At 56.1% G+C, this 18,653-nt stretch overlaps 4 protein-coding genes across 4 annotated transcripts in view; 2 read left to right on the forward strand and 2 right to left on the reverse strand.

Moving 5' to 3' along the window:
- The first annotated feature begins 780 nt into the window (after positions 1–780).
- HPDL (4-hydroxyphenylpyruvate dioxygenase like) lies at positions 781–1,944 on the forward strand. The gene has a single exon (XM_056130929.1). The coding sequence runs from the start codon at positions 785–787 to the stop codon at positions 1,898–1,900; it is 1,116 nt and encodes a 371-aa protein (XP_055986904.1). The 5' UTR covers positions 781–784; the 3' UTR covers positions 1,901–1,944.
- Positions 1,945–2,797: 853 nt separating this feature from the next.
- On the reverse strand, positions 2,798–12,045 carry MUTYH (mutY DNA glycosylase). The gene is made up of 16 exons (XM_056130952.1): positions 11,990–12,045; positions 7,326–7,446; positions 6,117–6,253; positions 5,985–6,024; positions 5,804–5,877; positions 5,642–5,683; positions 5,489–5,560; positions 5,275–5,388; positions 5,089–5,186; positions 4,855–4,999; positions 4,720–4,783; positions 4,385–4,576; positions 4,157–4,299; positions 3,928–4,080; positions 3,637–3,678; positions 2,798–2,969 (listed from the first exon to the last, which is right to left on the reverse strand). Exons 1-16 carry the CDS (start codon positions 12,020–12,022, stop codon positions 2,838–2,840), a joined length of 1,602 nt encoding a protein of 533 aa, XP_055986927.1. The 5' UTR covers positions 12,023–12,045; the 3' UTR covers positions 2,798–2,837.
- Positions 12,046–12,867: 822 nt separating this feature from the next.
- TOE1 (target of EGR1, exonuclease) lies at positions 12,868–16,958 on the forward strand. The gene is made up of 8 exons (XM_056130917.1): positions 12,868–12,953; positions 14,172–14,314; positions 14,397–14,437; positions 14,780–14,876; positions 14,960–15,118; positions 15,354–15,613; positions 15,789–15,948; positions 16,051–16,958. Exons 1-8 carry the CDS (start codon positions 12,902–12,904, stop codon positions 16,669–16,671), a joined length of 1,533 nt encoding a protein of 510 aa, XP_055986892.1. The 5' UTR covers positions 12,868–12,901; the 3' UTR covers positions 16,672–16,958.
- Positions 16,959–17,072: 114 nt separating this feature from the next.
- The window catches only part of TESK2 (testis associated actin remodelling kinase 2), a 137,055-nt gene continuing 135,474 nt past the window's right edge, over positions 17,073–18,653 (reverse strand). The window contains exon 11 of the mRNA XM_056130916.1: positions 17,073–18,476. Within this exon, the coding sequence (XP_055986891.1) occupies positions 17,797–18,476 (680 nt within the window). The 3' untranslated portion in view covers positions 17,073–17,796. The remainder of the gene's footprint in view (positions 18,477–18,653) is intronic.

Below are 18,653 nucleotides of genomic sequence, written 5' to 3' on the forward strand. Positions count from 1 at the left end.
GAGTTGAGAAACCAAGCCTGGGCACTGAGAGAAAAAAGGCAGCTATTGTGACTGAAGGAATGGTTCATGCGACTGACGGGGTCAGAGGCCCTGGGAAGGCGCGTCCCCGCGTCCCCGCGGTAGCTCCCGAGACTCAGGGGCCCCAGGGTGGGACGTGGGTTGCGGGGATGGAGCCGGTCAGCCGGGGCCACGGGCCCCACCCCTCAGGCCCCGCCCCTCAGGCCCGCCCCTGCTGGCCCCCTGTTGGCCCCGCCCCCTCTGGCCCCTGTTGGCCCCGCCCCTCTGGCCCCGCCCCTGCTGGCCTCATCCCCTCTGGCCCCGCCCCTGCTGGCCTCATCCCCTCTGGCCCCGCCCCTGTTGGCCCCGCCCCTCTGGCCCCCTGTTGGCCCGTCCCCTCTGGCCCCGCCCCTGCTGCCCTCATCCCCTCTGGCCCCGCCCCCGCTGGCCTCTTCCCCTCTGGCCCCGCCCCTGCTGGCCCCCTGTTGGCCCCGTCCCCTCAGGCCCCGCCCCTGCTGGCCCCGCCCCGGCCCCGGCCCCGCCCCGGCCCCGGCTCCGCGCGCTTCTCGGCGCCTGCCTGCGGTTCATTCCTGGGGGTCGCGCCTGGGGCCCCAGCTCGAGTGCGCGGCGGCGCGGCGGCGAGCAGCGCGATCCCGCTAGGGGTCGGTGCGTGCCTTCTCCGCGGAGGTGAGGAGCGAGGAGCACGCCCCGCGAGCGAGACGATCCCCCCGCCCGGCTCCCGACGACACGCGGGTGGGAGGCCGGGTGGGAGCGCCCCCGGGCCGCCATGGCCGTGCCCGCCCGCCGCCTGTGCCACGTGGCCTTCCACGTGCCGGCCGGGCAGCCCCTGGCCCGCGACCTGCAGCGCCACTTCGGCTTCCGGCCCCTGGCGGCGCGGGAGGCGGGCGGCTGGCGGCAGCTGGCCCTGGGCAGCGGCGAGGCCGTCTTCCTGGTCAACGAGGGCGCGGGGCCCGCCCGGCCGCTCTACGGCTCGGACCCGCGCCACGCCGTGCCCAGCGCCGCCGGCCTGTGCTTCGAAGTCACCGATGCCGGCGCCGCCGCCCGGGCGCTGGCCGCGCGCGGCTGCCCCGTGCGGGTGCGGCCGGTCCACGTGCGGGACGCGCAGGGCGCGGCCACCTACGCGGTCATCGGCTCGCCCGCGGGCAACCTCAGCCTGACGCTGCTGGACCGCGCCGGCGTCCGCGGGCCCGTCCTGCCCGGCTTCGCGCCCGTGGCCTCGGCGCCCGGCCCGGGCTGGGTCAGCCACGTGGACCACCTGACCGTGGCCTGCGCCCCCGGCAGCACCCCCGCACTGGCGCGCTGGTTCCGCGACTGCCTGGACTTTCGCCACCTGCCCCTGAGCCCGGGCGAGGACCCCGAGCTGGGCCTCGAGGTGTCCGCCGGGCCCGGGCGCGGGGGTCTCCGGCTCACCGCCTTGCGGGCCCCGCCGGGCTGCGCCGCGCCCACCCTCGTGCTTGCCGAGTCCCTGCCCGGGGGCGCCGGCGAACCGGACCAAGTGGAGCAGTTCTTGGCCAGGCACGGGGGCCCCGGGCTCCAGCACGTGGGGCTGTACACGCCGAACATCGTGGGGGCTGCGGAGGGGGTGGTGGGGGCCGGGGGCCGCCTCCTGGCCCCTCCCGAAGCCTACTACCAGCAGCCGGGCAAGGAGAGGCAGATCCGAGCTGCGGGGCACGAGCCCCGCCAGCTGGCCAGGCAGGGCATCCTGCTGGACGGCGAGGAAGGCCAGTTCCTGCTGCAGGTCTTCACCAAGTCCCTCTTCGCCGAGGACACGTTCTTCCTGGAGCTGATCCAGAGGCAGGGCGCCACGGGCTTCGGCCAGGGCAACATCAGGGCCCTGTGGCAGTCCGTGCAGGAGCAGGCCGCCCGCAGCCCGAAAGCCTGAGCTGGGTGCGGCCGCCGATCCTGGAGCTCTGGGACACCCAGCGCCCATTCACTGCCACTGAAAGACCTGCCGGAGGGAAAGGCTATGACGACCGACCCCAGGGGCCACCTGAGACCAGCACCTCGCGGGTGCCTGCCAGGAGCAAGATTCTCTTCCTGGAGTCTGGAGGTGGGGTTTTGTTGAAACAATTTCTTACATACAGTCTGTAAAATAGATGCAAGAATAAAGGAATCACGCCTTTAGGACGTAAGCAGTACTTTTTTCTTTTTGGGTCACACCCGGCGATGCACAGGGGCTACTCCTGGCTCTGCACTCAGGAGTCACTCCTGGCGGTGCTCAGGGCACCATATGGGATGCTGGGAATCGAACCCGGTCGGCTGCGTGCAAGGCAAATGCCCTACCCGCTGTGCTATCGCTCCAGCCCCAGATGCAGCACTTTTGAAGTTTCCTTGTACTCTCTGGTCCTCTTTCCTTCCACGCCGCATCCCAGCCTTATTATTATTATTATTAACTCCTTGCTGTTCTGTATCGTTAACATAACCCTGAATAAACAGCTTGTTTGAGGTCACAGACTTAGCAGATCCATCTGGCTTCCCACTGCAGGTAGGAGGGGCGGAGTCGGCCACCTGCTCTGGGGTGATGGCACTGCTCCAATCAGAGCCACCACCGGGTCCTGGACCACAGTGTTAGGTGTCAGCCTTTGGCAGGGCCTCCCTGCAGCTGCTTCTCCCTTTCTCCAGGACACCCGGGCGCTCCTTCACCCAGGGTTGGCCCGGGGCTAGGCTGGCTTGGTCAGCAGAAAGCAGGACTTATTTTCAGACCCCTCTCAGAGGTGCAGGGTGAGGGGGGAAGGGAAAGGTAAACTTCAAAAATTACTACAAAAATAGACACTTTATTTAAAAACGGGGTTTGCAGGAGTTGGAGGTATCCAGAAACATCACTGGGCAGTACTTTTAAGGCTGGGTGCATCAGTGTGGTTCTGGGGCTGAAAGAAATGATCCAGGACTTGCTGGCCTGGGCTGGGCTTTCTTCGGTTGCATGGAGTGGACAGCTGGTGTCTTTTAGAGCCCTGGACAAAAGCCAAAGAAAGGGAGAGCTGAAAGGCCGCAGAGAAATCCGCCCTCCACTCCTCCCCTCACTGGCCCAGCTCAGGTTCCAGCTTGGAAAGTTCCCAGCATGTCTCCAGTCTCTACTCCCTGGATAAACTGAAAGGCAGACCAAGGTAATCTTCCAAAAATGCAAATCTGACCCTCTACCAGAAATGCCTGCGTGGCTTGTCATGGTCCTGACTGGCCTGGGCAGGCCCTGCCGCCAGCTCCAGCCCACACCCCAGCCCCAACCCCCGGCTCACAGCCCCTTCAATACCTGAGACCTGTAGACTAGGGAAGGACACCCTTACTGCTGATTCCCTTCCCAAGTCTGGAAAACTCATTTCCAGCACTCCAATTATCAACTGCTTCCTAGTCTTTCCAGGTCCTTATTTCCAGACACAGCTATTTCCCCTCGTCCTCTACCCCACGTAACCCGTTACAAGCATTTCACACAGCTGTGAGAACACTGACGTCTCCATCATCTGCTCTTCTTCCCTCTCCACTGGAAATGCCAAGATCTATTCCTCTCCCATAGCCCCCAGTGAAGCCTGGTGTGGAGAACATGCACTCAAATGCGTGTCATGTACCTCGAGGTCTCCTGAATTTGGGTCTGGGAAGAGGCTGGGAGAGGGTCACGTGACTCACCTTGCAGGTTGCTGGCAGATTGCCTTCATACACACGGAACACCTAGCCAGGAGGGGAGAGCAAAGGGCTGGCTTCTCCCCCTGAGCGCCACACCCCTGTGTTGTCTTCAGGTGCATGCCCAGCGCTTTGTTTCAAATGTGCGTTTTTAGGGCTGGGGCACACGCTTTGCTCGGGCAATCCTCAACCCTGCTTGACCCACCCTCCAGCACTGCCAGGTGTGCCTGCCCCCACCCCTGAGCCAAAAAATTTCTCAGATGTTCTCAAACGTGGGAAACACAAGAAAAGTGGTGCCTTTTTCATGGCAGTAGAGACGGCGGCGGTGTGGAACTCCTCCCGGGTCAGCCAGCGAGCGCCGGGGGTCGTGACGGTCACTGAGGCCTGCCCATCCAGGGCCAGCCCATAAACGTGGTAAGTCAGCTTGATGTGAGAGAAGGTATGCACCACCTGGGGGGACAGTCCAAGGCTGCAGCTGGTGCAAGTGGCCCCTAGAGCCCTCTGCCGGGCCTCTCTGCTCACTCACCTGCCCCAGGTGCTGGAGGCGGGTGGCCGGCAGGGGCCCCGCCCACTCCTGCAGTTCTTGCAACAGAGCCTGGCGCTGGTGCTCCCCCGGCCTCGAGGGCTCCACACTCACGGATGGAAACTCCCATAGTCCGGCCAGCAGCCCTGAGCGAGAGGGCAGCCGTTTGGGGGGGCCCGAACTTACGACTGGTTGCATTTGCCACGGGCCCTCTAAACAGAGTCCAGGTACCTGAGTCAGGCCTCTGAACGAGCAGAATCCGGGCACCCCCAGGAGCTCCGGGCTGCTCCACAACACAGGTGGCAGAATACTCCTCCCTGGGCGGCTTGCGACTTGCCTTCCTGGGAAAGTTGGCGACGCCCAGGGTCTGGTCCCAGGGCTCCGTGGGAGGCGCACACAGCAGACACTGCCCAGGGATGGACGCTGAGAACAGACATCCCCGGACCCCACTCAGGCCGTGGGGCTTCCGTGATGAGCTGGGAGCAGGCCCTCGCCCGGCTCTGCAGCCTCACACGCCGAAGGAACGGGCATGGGGAGTGCAAGAAAGGATGGGGGCTTCCACTCACCACACTCCTCCACATCAGGACCACCTGGCTGGCTAGGGGGGGCTGCGAGCTGCATTAGTTCCACCTGCGGCACAGAGCAGGGTGTCACAAGGCCGCTCTCTTAGACCCCAGACTGCCCCCTCTCAGCTGACTCACCCTCTGGTATGCCCGGCACAAGCTCTGCACGGGGCACTGACTACAGAGCGGGCGCTGTGGGGTGCACACGGTCGCCCCCAGTTCCATGGCAGCTTGGTTAAAGTCCCCGGGCCGGGCTGGGTCCACCAGCTGCTGGGCCAGGCTCCTACAGAAAGGGAGGACTACTATGAGCCAAGGCCACTCTGCAGGCCCTTCCCCCTACCGGCATCACACCCCAACGCTCCTATCACCTACCAGAGCTGCTGGGACACCGTGGTGCTGCTGGGATCCGCACCGATGGCCCGGACGCGGCACAGCACCCGGATCACGTTGCCATCCACCACACCGGCTGCCTGGCACAGAAGCGTCAGGAGGCAGCAGGAGCGTGGCAGGAAGGAGGGTGGCTGCCCTGCCCGAAGCAGGGATGGGTTCTGTGCTCACCTGGCCGAAGGCTATGGAGGCGATGGCGGCAGCTGTGTACCGCCCCACGCCGGGCAGTGCTCGCTGCAGGGCCTCCGCTGTGCGTGGCATGTGGCCCCCCAGCTCTGTGACCACCTGATTGGGGGGAGAAAGCTCGAGACAACTGACCACTGAAAGTATCAGACCACTGACCCCCTGAGGCTCCCAGCTCCCACCCTCCCTGCGGCCCCCTGACCTTCAGGGCCCCTTCCTGAAGCCGTCGGCCCCTCGAGTAGTAGCCCAGGCCAGCCCAGAGCTGATTCACCTCCTGTCGGGGGGCAAGGTGCAGAGTTCAGAGAGGTCAACGGTCGGGCCTCAGTGCCCACCCCGCACCCAGGGTGGCTCTCACCTCCAGGGAAGCACTGGCCAGATCTTGCAGTGTCGGCCACTTCTACAGCCACAACAGAGAGGGTGAGGTGAGGGGGTGGAGAAAGTCTTCCTCTCCCCCACCCCCAAAGGGCAGGGCATCATCTGGGAGCGGCCCTGAGCCTCCCGTCTTCCCCGACGTCACCTGCATCCACCGGGTATAATAGTCGGTCACAGTGGCCACCTGAGTCTGCTGCAGCATGACCTCTGACACCCACACTGCGGGAGAAGGGCTGGCATGAGGGCACCGCTGCCCCACCCTGCTCTAACCCAGAGCTCCTGACTACCCAGCCCCGGGGGTGTCCAGGTAAAGCAGATGGACTCACCGGCATATGCCCGCCTGTCGGGGTCCACCTCAACCTCTGCCTGCCAATGCAACCCCAGATGGGAGTGAGTGGGAACGGGGGCAGAGGGGTGCCATACTCCCACCCCGCCATCCCTGTGCCATGTGGACCTACCCTCCTTCTCCAGGGTAGGTCCCGCTTCTCTTGGTCATACCAGCGCAGCAAACGCTCCCGGAAGCTGGTGACCTCAGCTGGGTCCCTGAAGAGATGGTATGGAGAGACAGAAGCCTTCTGCTGCTTGCCCAGGTCTGCTAGGGTCGGAAAATGTAGGCTCGACCATGGCCAGGCTGTGTACCAGGAATACGAGCAGGCAGCCTGTCCCACCCCAGACCCCTGCATAAGCTCTGGGGTGGGCATGAGACCAGCGTCCTCTGGCTGTGCTCATGAAATCTGCTCTTTAAGTTGAGGCCAATACAGTGGGTAGGTCATTTGCTTTGCACGTGGCCAGCATAAGTTTGATCCCCAGCATCACACATAATTGCCCTGTGCCCACCAGGAGTGATCCCTAAGCACAGAGCCAGGAGTAAGCCTTGAGCACAGTCGGATGTGACCCCCTCCCCACCCCACCAAAAAAAAATCTGTCCTTCCTTTTCCCAGGGTTGTACTGCTGGCACTTTTATCTATCTCTATGCCATAGTGGAAACTCAGTAGTTTCTGCCAAGAATAAGATGAACCTGTGCAGGTATTTCCTGTTTACAAAACACCTTGAAACCGACAATCTCCCTTGATCCCCTGAAGGCCACCCGAGGAGACTGGGCGACACCGGTTCCCTTCACTGGGAAGAACACAGCCGTTCTCCGGAGAGCACTCTCGTGGTGCTTGCCAACACCCGCCTTGCGTCCCCACCAGCACTGCCGGCTGCGGCTCTGGTGGTCTCTGACAACTGCTGGTGCCCAAGCACCACACCATCAGGTCCAGGATGAGGCCCCGGGTCCTTCCCAGCACTGCGGGCTAAGGCCCCGATATTAGGGGCGGGGCGGGGGGGATGAGGGGTGAGGGGAGGGAATCTGGGGCAACAGCTCCAAGGGCTGGAGTACTTGCTTTGCTTGGCAAGTTTGATTCCCTGGCACTGCATGCTCCCCACCGGAAGTGGGAAATGGTTCTGAAGCAATGCCAGGTGTGGCCCCAAACAGAAGCAAGAAAAAGCAAGCAGTCATTCAGAACAATTATACCAAAGTCCCACAGTCAACTCAGAATCAGATGCTCCATTAGCCTCTTAATGCCTCGATGCGTGCCATGCTCCCCTCCCCCTCTGAACCACACCCTGGGGGACCAATGAAACCAGACCCCCAATCTCTGACTAGCACTGACAGAACACCTCACCATCAGGGGTTGAAGACTTTGCCCGGATGCTTCGAAGGGCATCTTTCTTCCTCCTCTCCTGGCTGGACGCCTGCTTCCTGCAACGACTTCCCACAGCGGCGTGTGGCTTCTTCATGATGGCCTGGAAGAGAAGGACCCCAGCAAAGTGGTCAGTCACAATAACGCTGAATCTTGCGGGCCCCCAGAGGAACAGCCACCTCCTTCCCTACACCATTTATACGTTTTTTTTTTTTCCCCATGGGCTCTCCAGGGGGGTTGCTTGTGGCACTTCGGTATGACCAGTGGCTGAGCATCTCCAGACAGCCTCAGGGGGACTAAACTTAGTCTCGCTCTAGTACAGATCTGGACCCACGTATGCAGAGATGAGGGCCTTCCTGGAACAAGGACAAAGCCTCCTCTTTGGGAACAGCTGGGGATTCTTGATGCTTACTGTGACTATATGGGGACAAGGATTTTTTTTAATAGGAGCTACATATGACATAGCCAGGATACTGAGGGTGTTGGGGACACTCCAGGTAACGGCGGTGAGATAGTTCTGGGGGGCAGGAGAGGAAAGGCATGTATACTGGGGGTCAAACTCAGGGTCTCACAGCTGCGAGGTATGTGCTCTGCCACTTGAACCATCTCTCCAACCCCATAAACCAGGTTGTTTCTGTTTGTTTGGGGCTACACTTGGTACTTAGGGCCCCTGGCCCTGGCCCTGCACTCAGGATTCACTCCTGGAGGGTTCAGGAGATAATATGGGATGCCGAGGATCGAACATAGGTTGGCTGCATGCAAGGCAAAACCCCTAGCTGTTGTATTATTGTTCTGGTGCCAAGACCAGGTTCTTTAGATGAGAGCATGAGAGTGGGTGCTAAGAGGTACTGCACAATTACACTGAAAAGATTTTCACAATCTTATAGCCCAAACTTTCATCCTATAGACAGGAGAAATCAGGGCTGGAGCGATAGCACAGAAGGTAGGGCCATTGCCTTGCACGCGGGTTCGAACCCGACCTGGGTTCGATTCCCAGCATCCTATATGGTTCCCCAAGTAATTCCTGAGTGCATGAGACAGGAGTAACCTCTGTGCATCACCGGGTGTGACCCAAAAAGCAAAAAAAAAAAAAGGAGAAATCAAGGATCAGAGAGGGGAAAGATTTATCTAAGAGTAAATGGCAAGCTGGGAGTGGAGTGAGAAGGGAAATGAAATATTTTTATTTCTTATCTTCTCTGGGCTAGTAAATTATCACTCACTGGTCTTGAGTAAAGAGAAAATGCACTGGTTAATCTTCACGGCCCCTTTAACACTCTGGCCCCCTTTTCTCTATCCGCTTAAAACTGCCAACCCCCTATGATAAGGCTTTCCTAGATTCTCATTCTTCCAAAGACTCCCTTGAAACACCTTCTAGGATTACCTCCATTTTAGTTATGAGGAAACCAAGGTTTATAAAGATTAAACAACTCGTTCACTCAAACCCAAAAAGTTGGTTTGTTTTTGTTTTTGGGCTTAAGTATGAGCAGTGGCTGAGCATCTCCATACGTTCTCAGAATTAATTAATGCTTAACGCTTAATTAATTTTAGGTCACACCCAGCAATGCTCAGGGGTTATCCCTGGCTCTGCACTCAGGAATTATTCCTGGCAGTGCTCAGGGTACCACATGGGGTGCCGGGGATCGAATCCAGGTCGGCTGTGTGCAAGGTAAATGCCCTACCTGCTTTACCATCACCCTGGCCCCATCAAGCCCCAAGTCTGCCTCCAGAGACTGTACTTTTATTCTCTACTAAACCAAACTCCTTGCAAAACCTCTCGATCAAGTTCTCCAAGGCCAGAAAGACAACTGGCTTAACAGGCTGAATATATGCTTTGTCTGCAGGCAGGAGGCCTGGATTTGATCCCTCAGACCACCATGGTCCCCGTACCATAAAGTCAGGAGAAGCCAGCACCGCCAGTCATGACCCCGAGCATGGCCCAATCAAACCGAAAAAGGAAAAGTAGTTGGGAGCAGAAAAAGTACAGGGATCAAGGTGTTTGCCTGGCACAAAGCCTACCCGGGTTTGATCACCAGCACCGCTTATGGACTCCAAAACACCGCCAGGAGTGATTCTTAAGCACAGAGCCACGGGTAAGCCCTGAACACCACCAGCTGTGGCTCAAAGCAGACACACACACACACACACACACACACACACACACACACACACACGGAGTGGGGAAGGAAGTTTTGGATTTTGCTTGTTTTTGAACCACATCAGGCGCTACTTAGGTCTTAAGGCAAGCACCTTCCCTGCTATACTATCTTGCCGACCTCCTCCAAGTTTCAGTCCTAGGATGATTACTCGCTTTCTAGTCCTCAGACACAACCCTGTTCATTTTACTTGGGAACAGCAGTAAGGAACAGAACACCGGCCCCAGTTTTGCAACTTGAAAGTGGTCGAGGTAGGCTCTTTTTGTTGTTTTTGTTTGGGGACCACACCAGTGATGCTCTGTGCTCAGGAATCACTCCTGGCAGTCCTGAAGTGAACTTCATGGGTCAGCTGCATGCAAGGCAAGAACCCTACCCACCGTACTATCATTCCAGCCCCGAGGTAGGCCTTTTTATTTTATTTTATTTTTTGCTTTCTGGGTCACACCTGGTGATGCACATGGGTTACTCCTGGCTCTGCACTCAGGAGTTACTCCTGGCGGTGCTCAGGGGACCACATGGGATGCTGGGAATTGAACCCGGATCGGCGGCCGCGTGCAAGGCAAACGCCCTACCCACTGTGCTATCTCTCCAGCCCCGAGGTAGGCCTTTTTAAAGTGATAGTTGAGGGCCAGAGAGATAACTCAATGAACTGGAGCACATGTTTTGCATACAGAAGCAAGCTTACATTGGATCATTATCACTAATTCCCCAAATATCACCAATAGCGGCGAAGAGGGCGTAGCCCCTGAGCACTGCCAGGTACGGGCAAAAATATAAAATAATAATAATAGTGATTTTCTTAAGCAAATGTAAAGCTATTGAAAGAGACAGCCATCTGGACAATTATGGGGAAGGTGCCCTAGGAAGAAGGTTGTGCAAATACTCTTCGTGCCTGGTGTATTTGTGGAACAAGAAACTGTTGGTTAGAATAGAATAGGAAAAGGAACATGTGAGTAGTAGGAAAAGGTTGAGGTAAGGGCATAGCATCACAAAGTACCTCATAGGCCACTGAGAAATCTGGTTCATACAGACAGATTTCCTTTGAGAGTAGAAGTCAATTCTCTTAATTGGAGAGCTTTTCTGTGCATTACCTATATTTATTCATTCTTTTTGTCTGCTTATTTTCTTACTTCATGCTAAGGATGGAGCCCACAGCTTCATGGGATGGGGAATATGTACTCTACCAATGAATTATATCCTTGGCCCTCTTTTACTCTTTTTTTTTTTTTTTTTTTTTTTGCTTTTTGGGTCACATCCAGCGATGCACAGGGGTTACTCCTGGCTCTGCACTCAGGCATTACCCCTGGCGGTGCTCAGGGGACCATATGGGATGCTGGGAATTGAACCCAGGTCTGCTGTGTGCAAAGCAAATGCCCTACCCGCTGTGCTATTGCTCCAGCCCCTCTTTTACTCATTTTTTAAGTATTGATTTAAGCATCCAAACCAGGCCCTGTGTCTTATTCTCTTAGTGTACTTCTCCTGTACTGTTTTTTTTTTTTTTCAGTTTTTTTCTTTTCTTTTGGAGTGTATGTGTGTGTGTGTTTGGATCATAGCCAGAGATGCTCAGGGCTTATTCCTGCTCTGTGCTCAGGGGTCACTCCTGGCAGGGCTTAGAGGATCAGCTGTGAGGAACATATGTGCCTTACCCAGTGGACTTGCTCCAGCCCCATCATTTTTGCTCTTTTTTTTGGGGGGGAGGGGGTCACATCCAGCAATGCTCAGGGGTTACTCCCGGCTCTGCACTCAGGAATTATTCCTGGCGGTGCTAGTGGACCATATCCGATGAGAGGGATGGAACCCAGGTCACCTGTGTGCAAGGCAAAGGCCATACCCACTGGACTACTGCTCCACCCCCCCCCCCATAGTTGCTCTTAAGTCAACTGTATTTCACATTTACTTGTGATTTTTGTTCAGTGTCCACTTTCTCCACATTAGTGTAAAAGTCTTCAAGAGCAAAGGTCTCTTGACTAGTCTGTCCCCTGAGTTAGCAATGTCCACTGTCCTCCCATTGTTCATCGATTTGCTCGAGCAGGCCCAGTAACATTGTGAGACTTGTTACTGTGTTTGGCATTATCGAATACGTCACGGGTGGCTTGCCAGGCTTTGCCGTGTGGGCGAGATACTCTCGGTAGCTTGCCGGGCTCTCCGAGAGGGGCGTAGGACTCGAACCTGGGCCAACCAGGTAGGCTGCATGCAAGGCAAACGCCTTACCCGCTGCACTATCGCTCCAGCCAAGTTAAGCCAGGTAAATTATACATAATAGATATAAAATTAACAGAACAGAGTTGGTAAAGGGTTTTCTTTTTTTTTTTTCCTTTAAATATAATTTGGGTCAGGGATGCAGTTTCAGGGCAGAGCACTTGCCCTGGGTTGGATCCCCAGAACTGCGGAGGGGGAAAAAAAAAAAAAGAACGGTGGGGGTGGTGTAGTAGAATGGAAGAAATTGAAACGACACAGAGGCCAGAAAGTTAAAGCAAGAGTTAAGGCGCTTACCTGGCACGCAACCAACCATTTGATCCCCTGCATCACATATGGTCCCCTAAGCACTGCCAGGAAGGAGCAATCCCCGGGTGGAGCCAGGAAGGAAGGGGAAAGCAATGGTGAAATTCAGACAATGAAAGAACCAATTAAAGTTAGAGGAACCTCAAAGAACTCATAGCCAAGTGGAGAGAGGATGGGGCTACTTGGGCCGGGGATGTGGCATCAGAGGAAATGATTTGTTTGGGGAAAATGATGTTTCTGGTGGGGTCACGTGTCATCCATCACCCTCTCCAAACTGCTCACAGTTTCTCCCTTCCTCACCGTGCCTCCTGCTGGGGCCTTGACTCAAGCTCTCATCATTTGCCGGGATGATTTCAAAAGCCGTCTAGTTTTTGCAGGAAACCTCTCCCGCCTGGTTTACTGCACGGAACGCAGCGATCCCAACTCTTCCGATCCCAGAATATTCTCTTTTTTTTTTTCCACCCCCCGTTGGCCCCGTCTCTGCCTAATTACTGGGCGTGCTCGGGCAGCCGGAAATCCTTGCCTGCACAGCCCCCCAAAGGTGTCGAGGTGAACATCCGAACGCGGAAACCCACGTTCACAGCCCGGGCACGCGAAGAAATTACCTCGTGGGACGAAGCCTCCCGCGCTCGGCGCCAACACGCACTCCAGGGGGCGTGGCTCCGGTAAGGGGCGTGGCTCCGGCCAGGGGGCGTGGCTCCGGTCACTCCAGAGCCAGCCCATAGGTTCCCAGCGAGGCCCCGCCCACTCCTCGGCGCCGGCCCGGCAGGTCTGAACGGAAGTGGGAGCCGCGGCCGCCCCCCCCGCAGCCGAGGCCCCGCCCCCGCGCCCCGCCCGCCCCGCTCGCGCCGCCGGACGGAGAAGCGGAAGTCCCGCGTTTCCGCCAGCAGCCTGGGCGGCGTCATGGCCGCGGACCGTGACGCTGGCGCAGCCTCAGCACCAGCGGCCTCTGACGGTGAGCGTCCTCCGGGGGAACGCGCTCGAAGCCGGTGTGCTCCGCGGGAGGGGAGCGCCTCGGGCTCGGGGTTCTGCAGCCCCGACTAGGGCCGCGGAGGACGGGCGCTTTCCTGGGGGACAGACACGCGCGGACTACAAGTCCCGGTGTGCACCGCGGCGCGGGCTGCCCAGGCTCGGCGGGTCGGGGCACGATCGAGGCGGGCGAGGGCCACAGAGACAGGGGTGGGGGGTGGGAGGGATACTGGGACCCGCGGTGGTGGGAAATGGGCACCGGTGGAGGGGTGGGTGTTTGACCATTGTATAAGTGAAACCCGAGCAACAGAAATGTGTAAGTCTGCAACTGTATACCTCATGATGTCTCACTATTAAAATTTTTTTTTTTTGCTTTTTTTGGGTCACACCCGGCGATGCACAGGAGTTACTCCTGGTTCATGCACTTAGGAATTACTCCTGGCGGTGCTCGGGGGACCCTATGGGATGCTGGGAATCGAACCCGGGTTGGCTGCGTGCAAGGCAAACGCCCTCCCCGCTGTGCTATTGCTCCAGCCCCTATTAAAAATGTTTTTAATTAGAAAATAAATAAATAAAATCCCAAGCGGAAAAATAAAAAAGAAATCCTGGTACAGAACATCTCAATTAAATTAGTAAATTAGGAAAAAGGGATAAAAAAAATAGGTGGGCAAGGGCATATCGGGAGGTGTAGTCCTGACTCTGTTGGGGGCGATTGGGCGTTTTGATCCCCAAGAAGTGGGAGGTATTGGGAGCTTTGGAGCGGAGCATTGTTTATCAGGTGCTGGAGCATATCCTGGCATTGCGTCTCGTGGCCGCTGAAACACCACGGTGATAATAGCATGGATCCTGGTGGAGTATGTTCGGGGAACCTGTCTTCGAGCACTGCAAAATAATTCTTGCAGAACAAGGGGAGAAGGACGGTCAGCTGTAATCTAGATCACTCTGTCTTCTGCAGATGCTGAGAGGGGTGTAATTTCCCCGAAATCTCACAGAAGCAAGTGGAAGGCCCCTATTTCCTCTCCCCAAATTCAGAACACTCTTCACTCTAAGACTTGTAGTAGTGCTGTGAGATCCACTGGTTTGAGGGGAAGGCCGCCGTCTCGCGTCTCGGTTCAAACTACCCTCAGGGTCCCAATTATGGCCTTGCTTATGTTCCTCTGACTGGTGCCTTAGTATTGACATCTGTCGGCTTCCTTGTCACCAGGAGGTATCAGCCAAAGCACCAAATCTGGAGAGGAGCTAGTAGTCCAGGTGCCTGTGGTGGACGTGCAAAGTGACAACTTCAAGGAAATGTGGCCGTCCCTCCTGCTGGCCATCAAGACTGCCAGCTTTGTGGCTGTGGACACGGTGAGGGTCGGGGAATCAGGAGGGCAAGAGGTTTGGAAGGGCTGGTGCCTGGGACCTAAACACTCCCTTCCCCCGTCCTTAGGAACTGAGCGGGCTTGGGGACAGGAAAAGTTTGCTGAACCAGTAAGTATAAGTCCTTTTCTCTCTCTCCCTTTTTTCCTTGTTTTTTTTTTTTTTTCATTTGGGGTTGGTGGTGTTCAGGACTTAGCCCTGGTTCTGTGCTCAGGGATCAGTTCTGGCTGGGCTTGGGGTACCATATGGGATGCTGGGGATCAAACCCTGGTTGGCTGCATGCAAGGCAAGCACCTACCCACTTTACTATCATACCAGCACCCAGCCCTTTCCTCTTTAGTCCCACCCTGGGCATGACAGCCAGGTCTCAGCTCTGGTCTGGAGGCCACGATCCTTGGTGGTTTGGGTCCTCCTAGGCACCCACTTATAGCTTCTCCCAAACCCGACCCCAAGGTGCATCGAAGATCGTTACAAGGCCGTGTGTCATGCTGCCAGAACCCGTTCTGTCCTCTCCCTGGGTTTCGCCTGCTTCAAGCAGCAGCCAGACAAGGTTGGTGTCTGGGTCTTTGACTCCCGGGGCGAGGGTTGAGATCAGGTGTGGGGGTGATGTGACAGACCCTTTTCCATTCCCAGGAGGAACACTCGTACCTGGTCCAGGTGTTCAACCTGACCCTGCTGTGCATGGAGGAATATGTCATAGAGCCAAAGTCCGTGCAGTTCCTGGTACAGCATGGCTTCAACTTCAACCGTCAGTATGCTCAAGGCATCCCCTACCACAAGGGCAATGACAAGGTTGGTGTCATCCCTGAGACACCTCTGTGGCTTCATTTCTTCCTCCCAAGCTGAGCAGACAGGGAGAATCTATTCCTCAGGAAGTCTGGGGAATCACTAGTGACAGGACTGGGGAAACAAGACTGCTGTCAGGCTTCGGCAGAGGGACAGCTTTCCAACTGGGGGGGCAGGGGCAGGGCCTCTAGGCTCTCTGGGAGGGCTCTGTGCTTCCCAGTGACCCTTTCTTTCCACACAGGGTGATGAGAGCCAGAGCCAGTCAGTGAGGACTCTGTTCCTGGAGCTCATCCGGGCCCGGCGGCCCCTGGTGCTCCACAATGGTCTCATAGATTTGGTGTTCCTGTACCAGAACTTCTATGCGCACTTGCCTGAGACCCTGGGGACCTTCACTGCTGACCTGTGTGAAATGTTCCCGGCTGGCATTTATGACACCAAATATGCAGCTGAATTTCATGCCCGCTTCGTGGCCTCCTACCTAGAATATGCCTTCCGGAAGTGGTAAGGAATTGGTTGAGGGAAAAGGGTGGGACTACTTCATTCATTCGCTGAAGATGTTTCTTGAGCACCTCCCCTGTGCTCGGCGCTGTTTTAGGTGCTGAGGATTCAGCAACAAACAAAAGACCTAAAACTAAAACCCCTGCTCACGAAGTAATTCCCCCTTGAATCGCTGCAGTGAGCGGGAAAATGGGAAACAGCGGGCAGCCGGCAGCCCACATCTCATCCTGGAGTTCTGCAGCTATCCTGCTAGCATGAGGGCGCATATCGACTACCGCTGCTGCGTGCCCCCCACCAGTCACCGTCCTCATTCCACCAACATCTGTGATAACTTCTCGGTGAGGGCACTTGTGCTTGTTTCCCGCCCCTGTCCTTTGTTTCCTTTGGGAGACGCCTACGCCTGATGCTTTGGAACCTCTAAGCTTCTGTCTTGCTCCTAGGCCTATGGCTGGTGCCCCCTGGGACCACAGTGTCCTCGATCTCACGATATTGACCTTATCATTGACACTGATGAGGCTGTGGTGGAGGACAAGCGGCGGCGACGGCGACGTAGAGAAAAACGGAGGAGGGCTTTGTTGGGACTGCCTGGAAAACAGACGTCTGGAGGGGCTGAGGATGGTCCTCCCACAAAGCAAGTCTGTGGGGATGACCTCAGGGTCAGGGAGACTGAGGAGGAGGCAGCCGAGGAAGAGACCAGCGAACAGACTGACTCTGAGCAAGCTCCCAAAAATGACTTAGAGATGGGGCTTACGGCAACAAAACCAGAAACGGCTGATCTGGTTACCCCCGAAATACCCGCAAGTCAGGCCGGTCCTAACCCAGTGCCTGGGGATGGACTGCATCGGGCTGGTTTTGATGCCTTTATGACAGGTTTTGTGATGGCCTACATGGGCGTGAACCAAGGAGTCCAGCCCAGTAGCTCTGGACCGTGGCTACCAGAATGCCACAATAAGGTGTATCTGAGTGGTAAAGCTGTACCCCTCACGGTGGCCAAGAGTCAGTTCTCCCGTTCCTCAAAAGCTCACAACCAGAAGATGAAGCTGGCTTGGGGCAGCAGCTAACCCAGCTTCTGCCAAGTACTCGGGGCCCAGGAAGAGAAGCTGAGAGTGGAACCGAGGGACCTGTATCCCTTTGCTGCTCTCTCCTGACTATTAGAGTTGGTGTGAAGGTTGGGAACCATCCTTAAAGCATCGTTCCTGGACTTCTTGCAAGCCGAATTACAAGGACACAAGAAGATAACCAAGACCTGTAACACCATCTTTATTTATTTTTTAATCAGAAAGTATCTTGGGAAAGTTTTACAAAAAAAAAAAAATCAACAGAAACAAGTTATGAAAATATTTGACCAGCTTCATCTTTGGTTATTTCTTATTGCGACTATAAGAATAAATCTTCCCATAGCTCCAGCCATATAGCAGGAAGGGAAGAAAATCTGCCCATATAGAAACTATTTAACCAATTGGATGTTTCACACATTAGACAAATACATAGAGCAGACCAAGGGTCTGCAAAACCAGCCCCACTTCCAACCACAAAGTTGAAAGTCTTACAGGGCAGAACATTAAGACGCCTTCATAAATATGAAAATAGATTAATCAACTGGAAAGGATCTTTGACCAGGTTAGCTAAGAGCCAGGACGACCACACTGCCTTACCCTCCCCTTGCATAGAAATGTAGTGATGTGGTCTGACCGTGCAGTCAGTGCAAACAGCAAGTATTCAAGTGTCTTAGATATACTGGCAAGAAGCACCCCGGTCTTAAGGTCCGAGAAATAACCGATCCTTTATGGCCTCCTGGTCAACTCCAGATTCCATCCGGTAGCTTATCTGCCCTCGGAAAGGGCAAGAGATAGACCTGGGGTAGAAGAACCTGGGGTAACAGCTGCCTGCCAGCACAAACTAGAACTAGGAGTTCTCTGGTCCTGTCTGGGAAGTGCACTGGGGGCTCAGGTGTAAGCCAGTTCTTGCTGGATTTCATACACTTGGTACCAGCTATTGGCCCCAGTTAGGAAGGTGTTCTCGACTGCTGCCTCCCTTATACACAGCCGTGGGGCATTAGAAACCCATAATTGAGCCTGGCTTGGTTGCTCTGTGTACCCTGGGGCCCCTGTGGCTTCAGCTGAAGGGGTTGATGGGAACAAGGCTGTCTTACCCATCCTGATCTTCTTGCATATTTAGACTTAAGCCTAAGAGAGAGAGAATGGGAGCGGAGCCAGGCCTCTGGGCTTTTCTTCTACCTCCATCTCCTCAGAGGCATCTTGAAGGCATGGATTTGCCCTCTGGGGCCTGGGCCCCAAACCGTTTTCTTCCTGGGGACTGGAGCAGTCCATGGCCTCAGTGGGAGCAGCTGGTTGGGCAGATGCTCGAAATGGGGGAATCTCTCTCACACGATACTTGAGACTGTTGAGGAGTGGTGGGGGCCCATCAGATGATTCTTCTTGGCCCACAAATGGACAGGCCTCGTTATGCAAGAACTCTGGTGAGCCGGGCAAAGAATGCCACCGGCGAGCAGATGGGGCCAAGGGCTCTTGCCAGTCAGCCAGGGGCATATTTCCAGGTCCTGGTGCATTCAGGTCAAACACCAAGGAGATGACAGACTTGCTAGGAAGGTCAAAGAGCTTGGTCTTGCCTCCCTTGAGGTCCTGACGAGCAATGAAAGGGTTGACTTTGTGGGTGCGGGCAGTACCACCTCGTTGTGGCTGGTAATAGGGGTCTGAGACATTCACTGTGTATGGGGGCTTATGGGAGAAGATGTCTGATTGACTTCGTGACAGCCAGATGGTACGTCTTGGGCGTGGGGACTTGGGAGGGATCTTGTCATCCAGTGAGTTCAGTCGCTTCACCCCAACTCCTTTCTCCAAGAGTCCTAAGGAATAGTGTGTCAAGTCAGTGATATTCTCCCCAGTTTTATCAGACAGAAGCTGTACTTTGCACCACGATTTTTGGTTTGTTTTGGGCCACATTCAGCAGGGTTACAAGGCTTACTCCTAGTTCTGTTCAGAACTAACTTCTGGCTCTGCACTCAGGGATCACTCCTGGCGGT

This window comes from Sorex fumeus, unplaced genomic scaffold, assembly GCF_029834395.1.
Source record: "Sorex fumeus unplaced genomic scaffold, SorFum_2.1 ptg000082l, whole genome shotgun sequence".
In the NCBI taxonomy this organism is placed as follows: Eukaryota; Metazoa; Chordata; class Mammalia; order Eulipotyphla; family Soricidae; genus Sorex; species Sorex fumeus.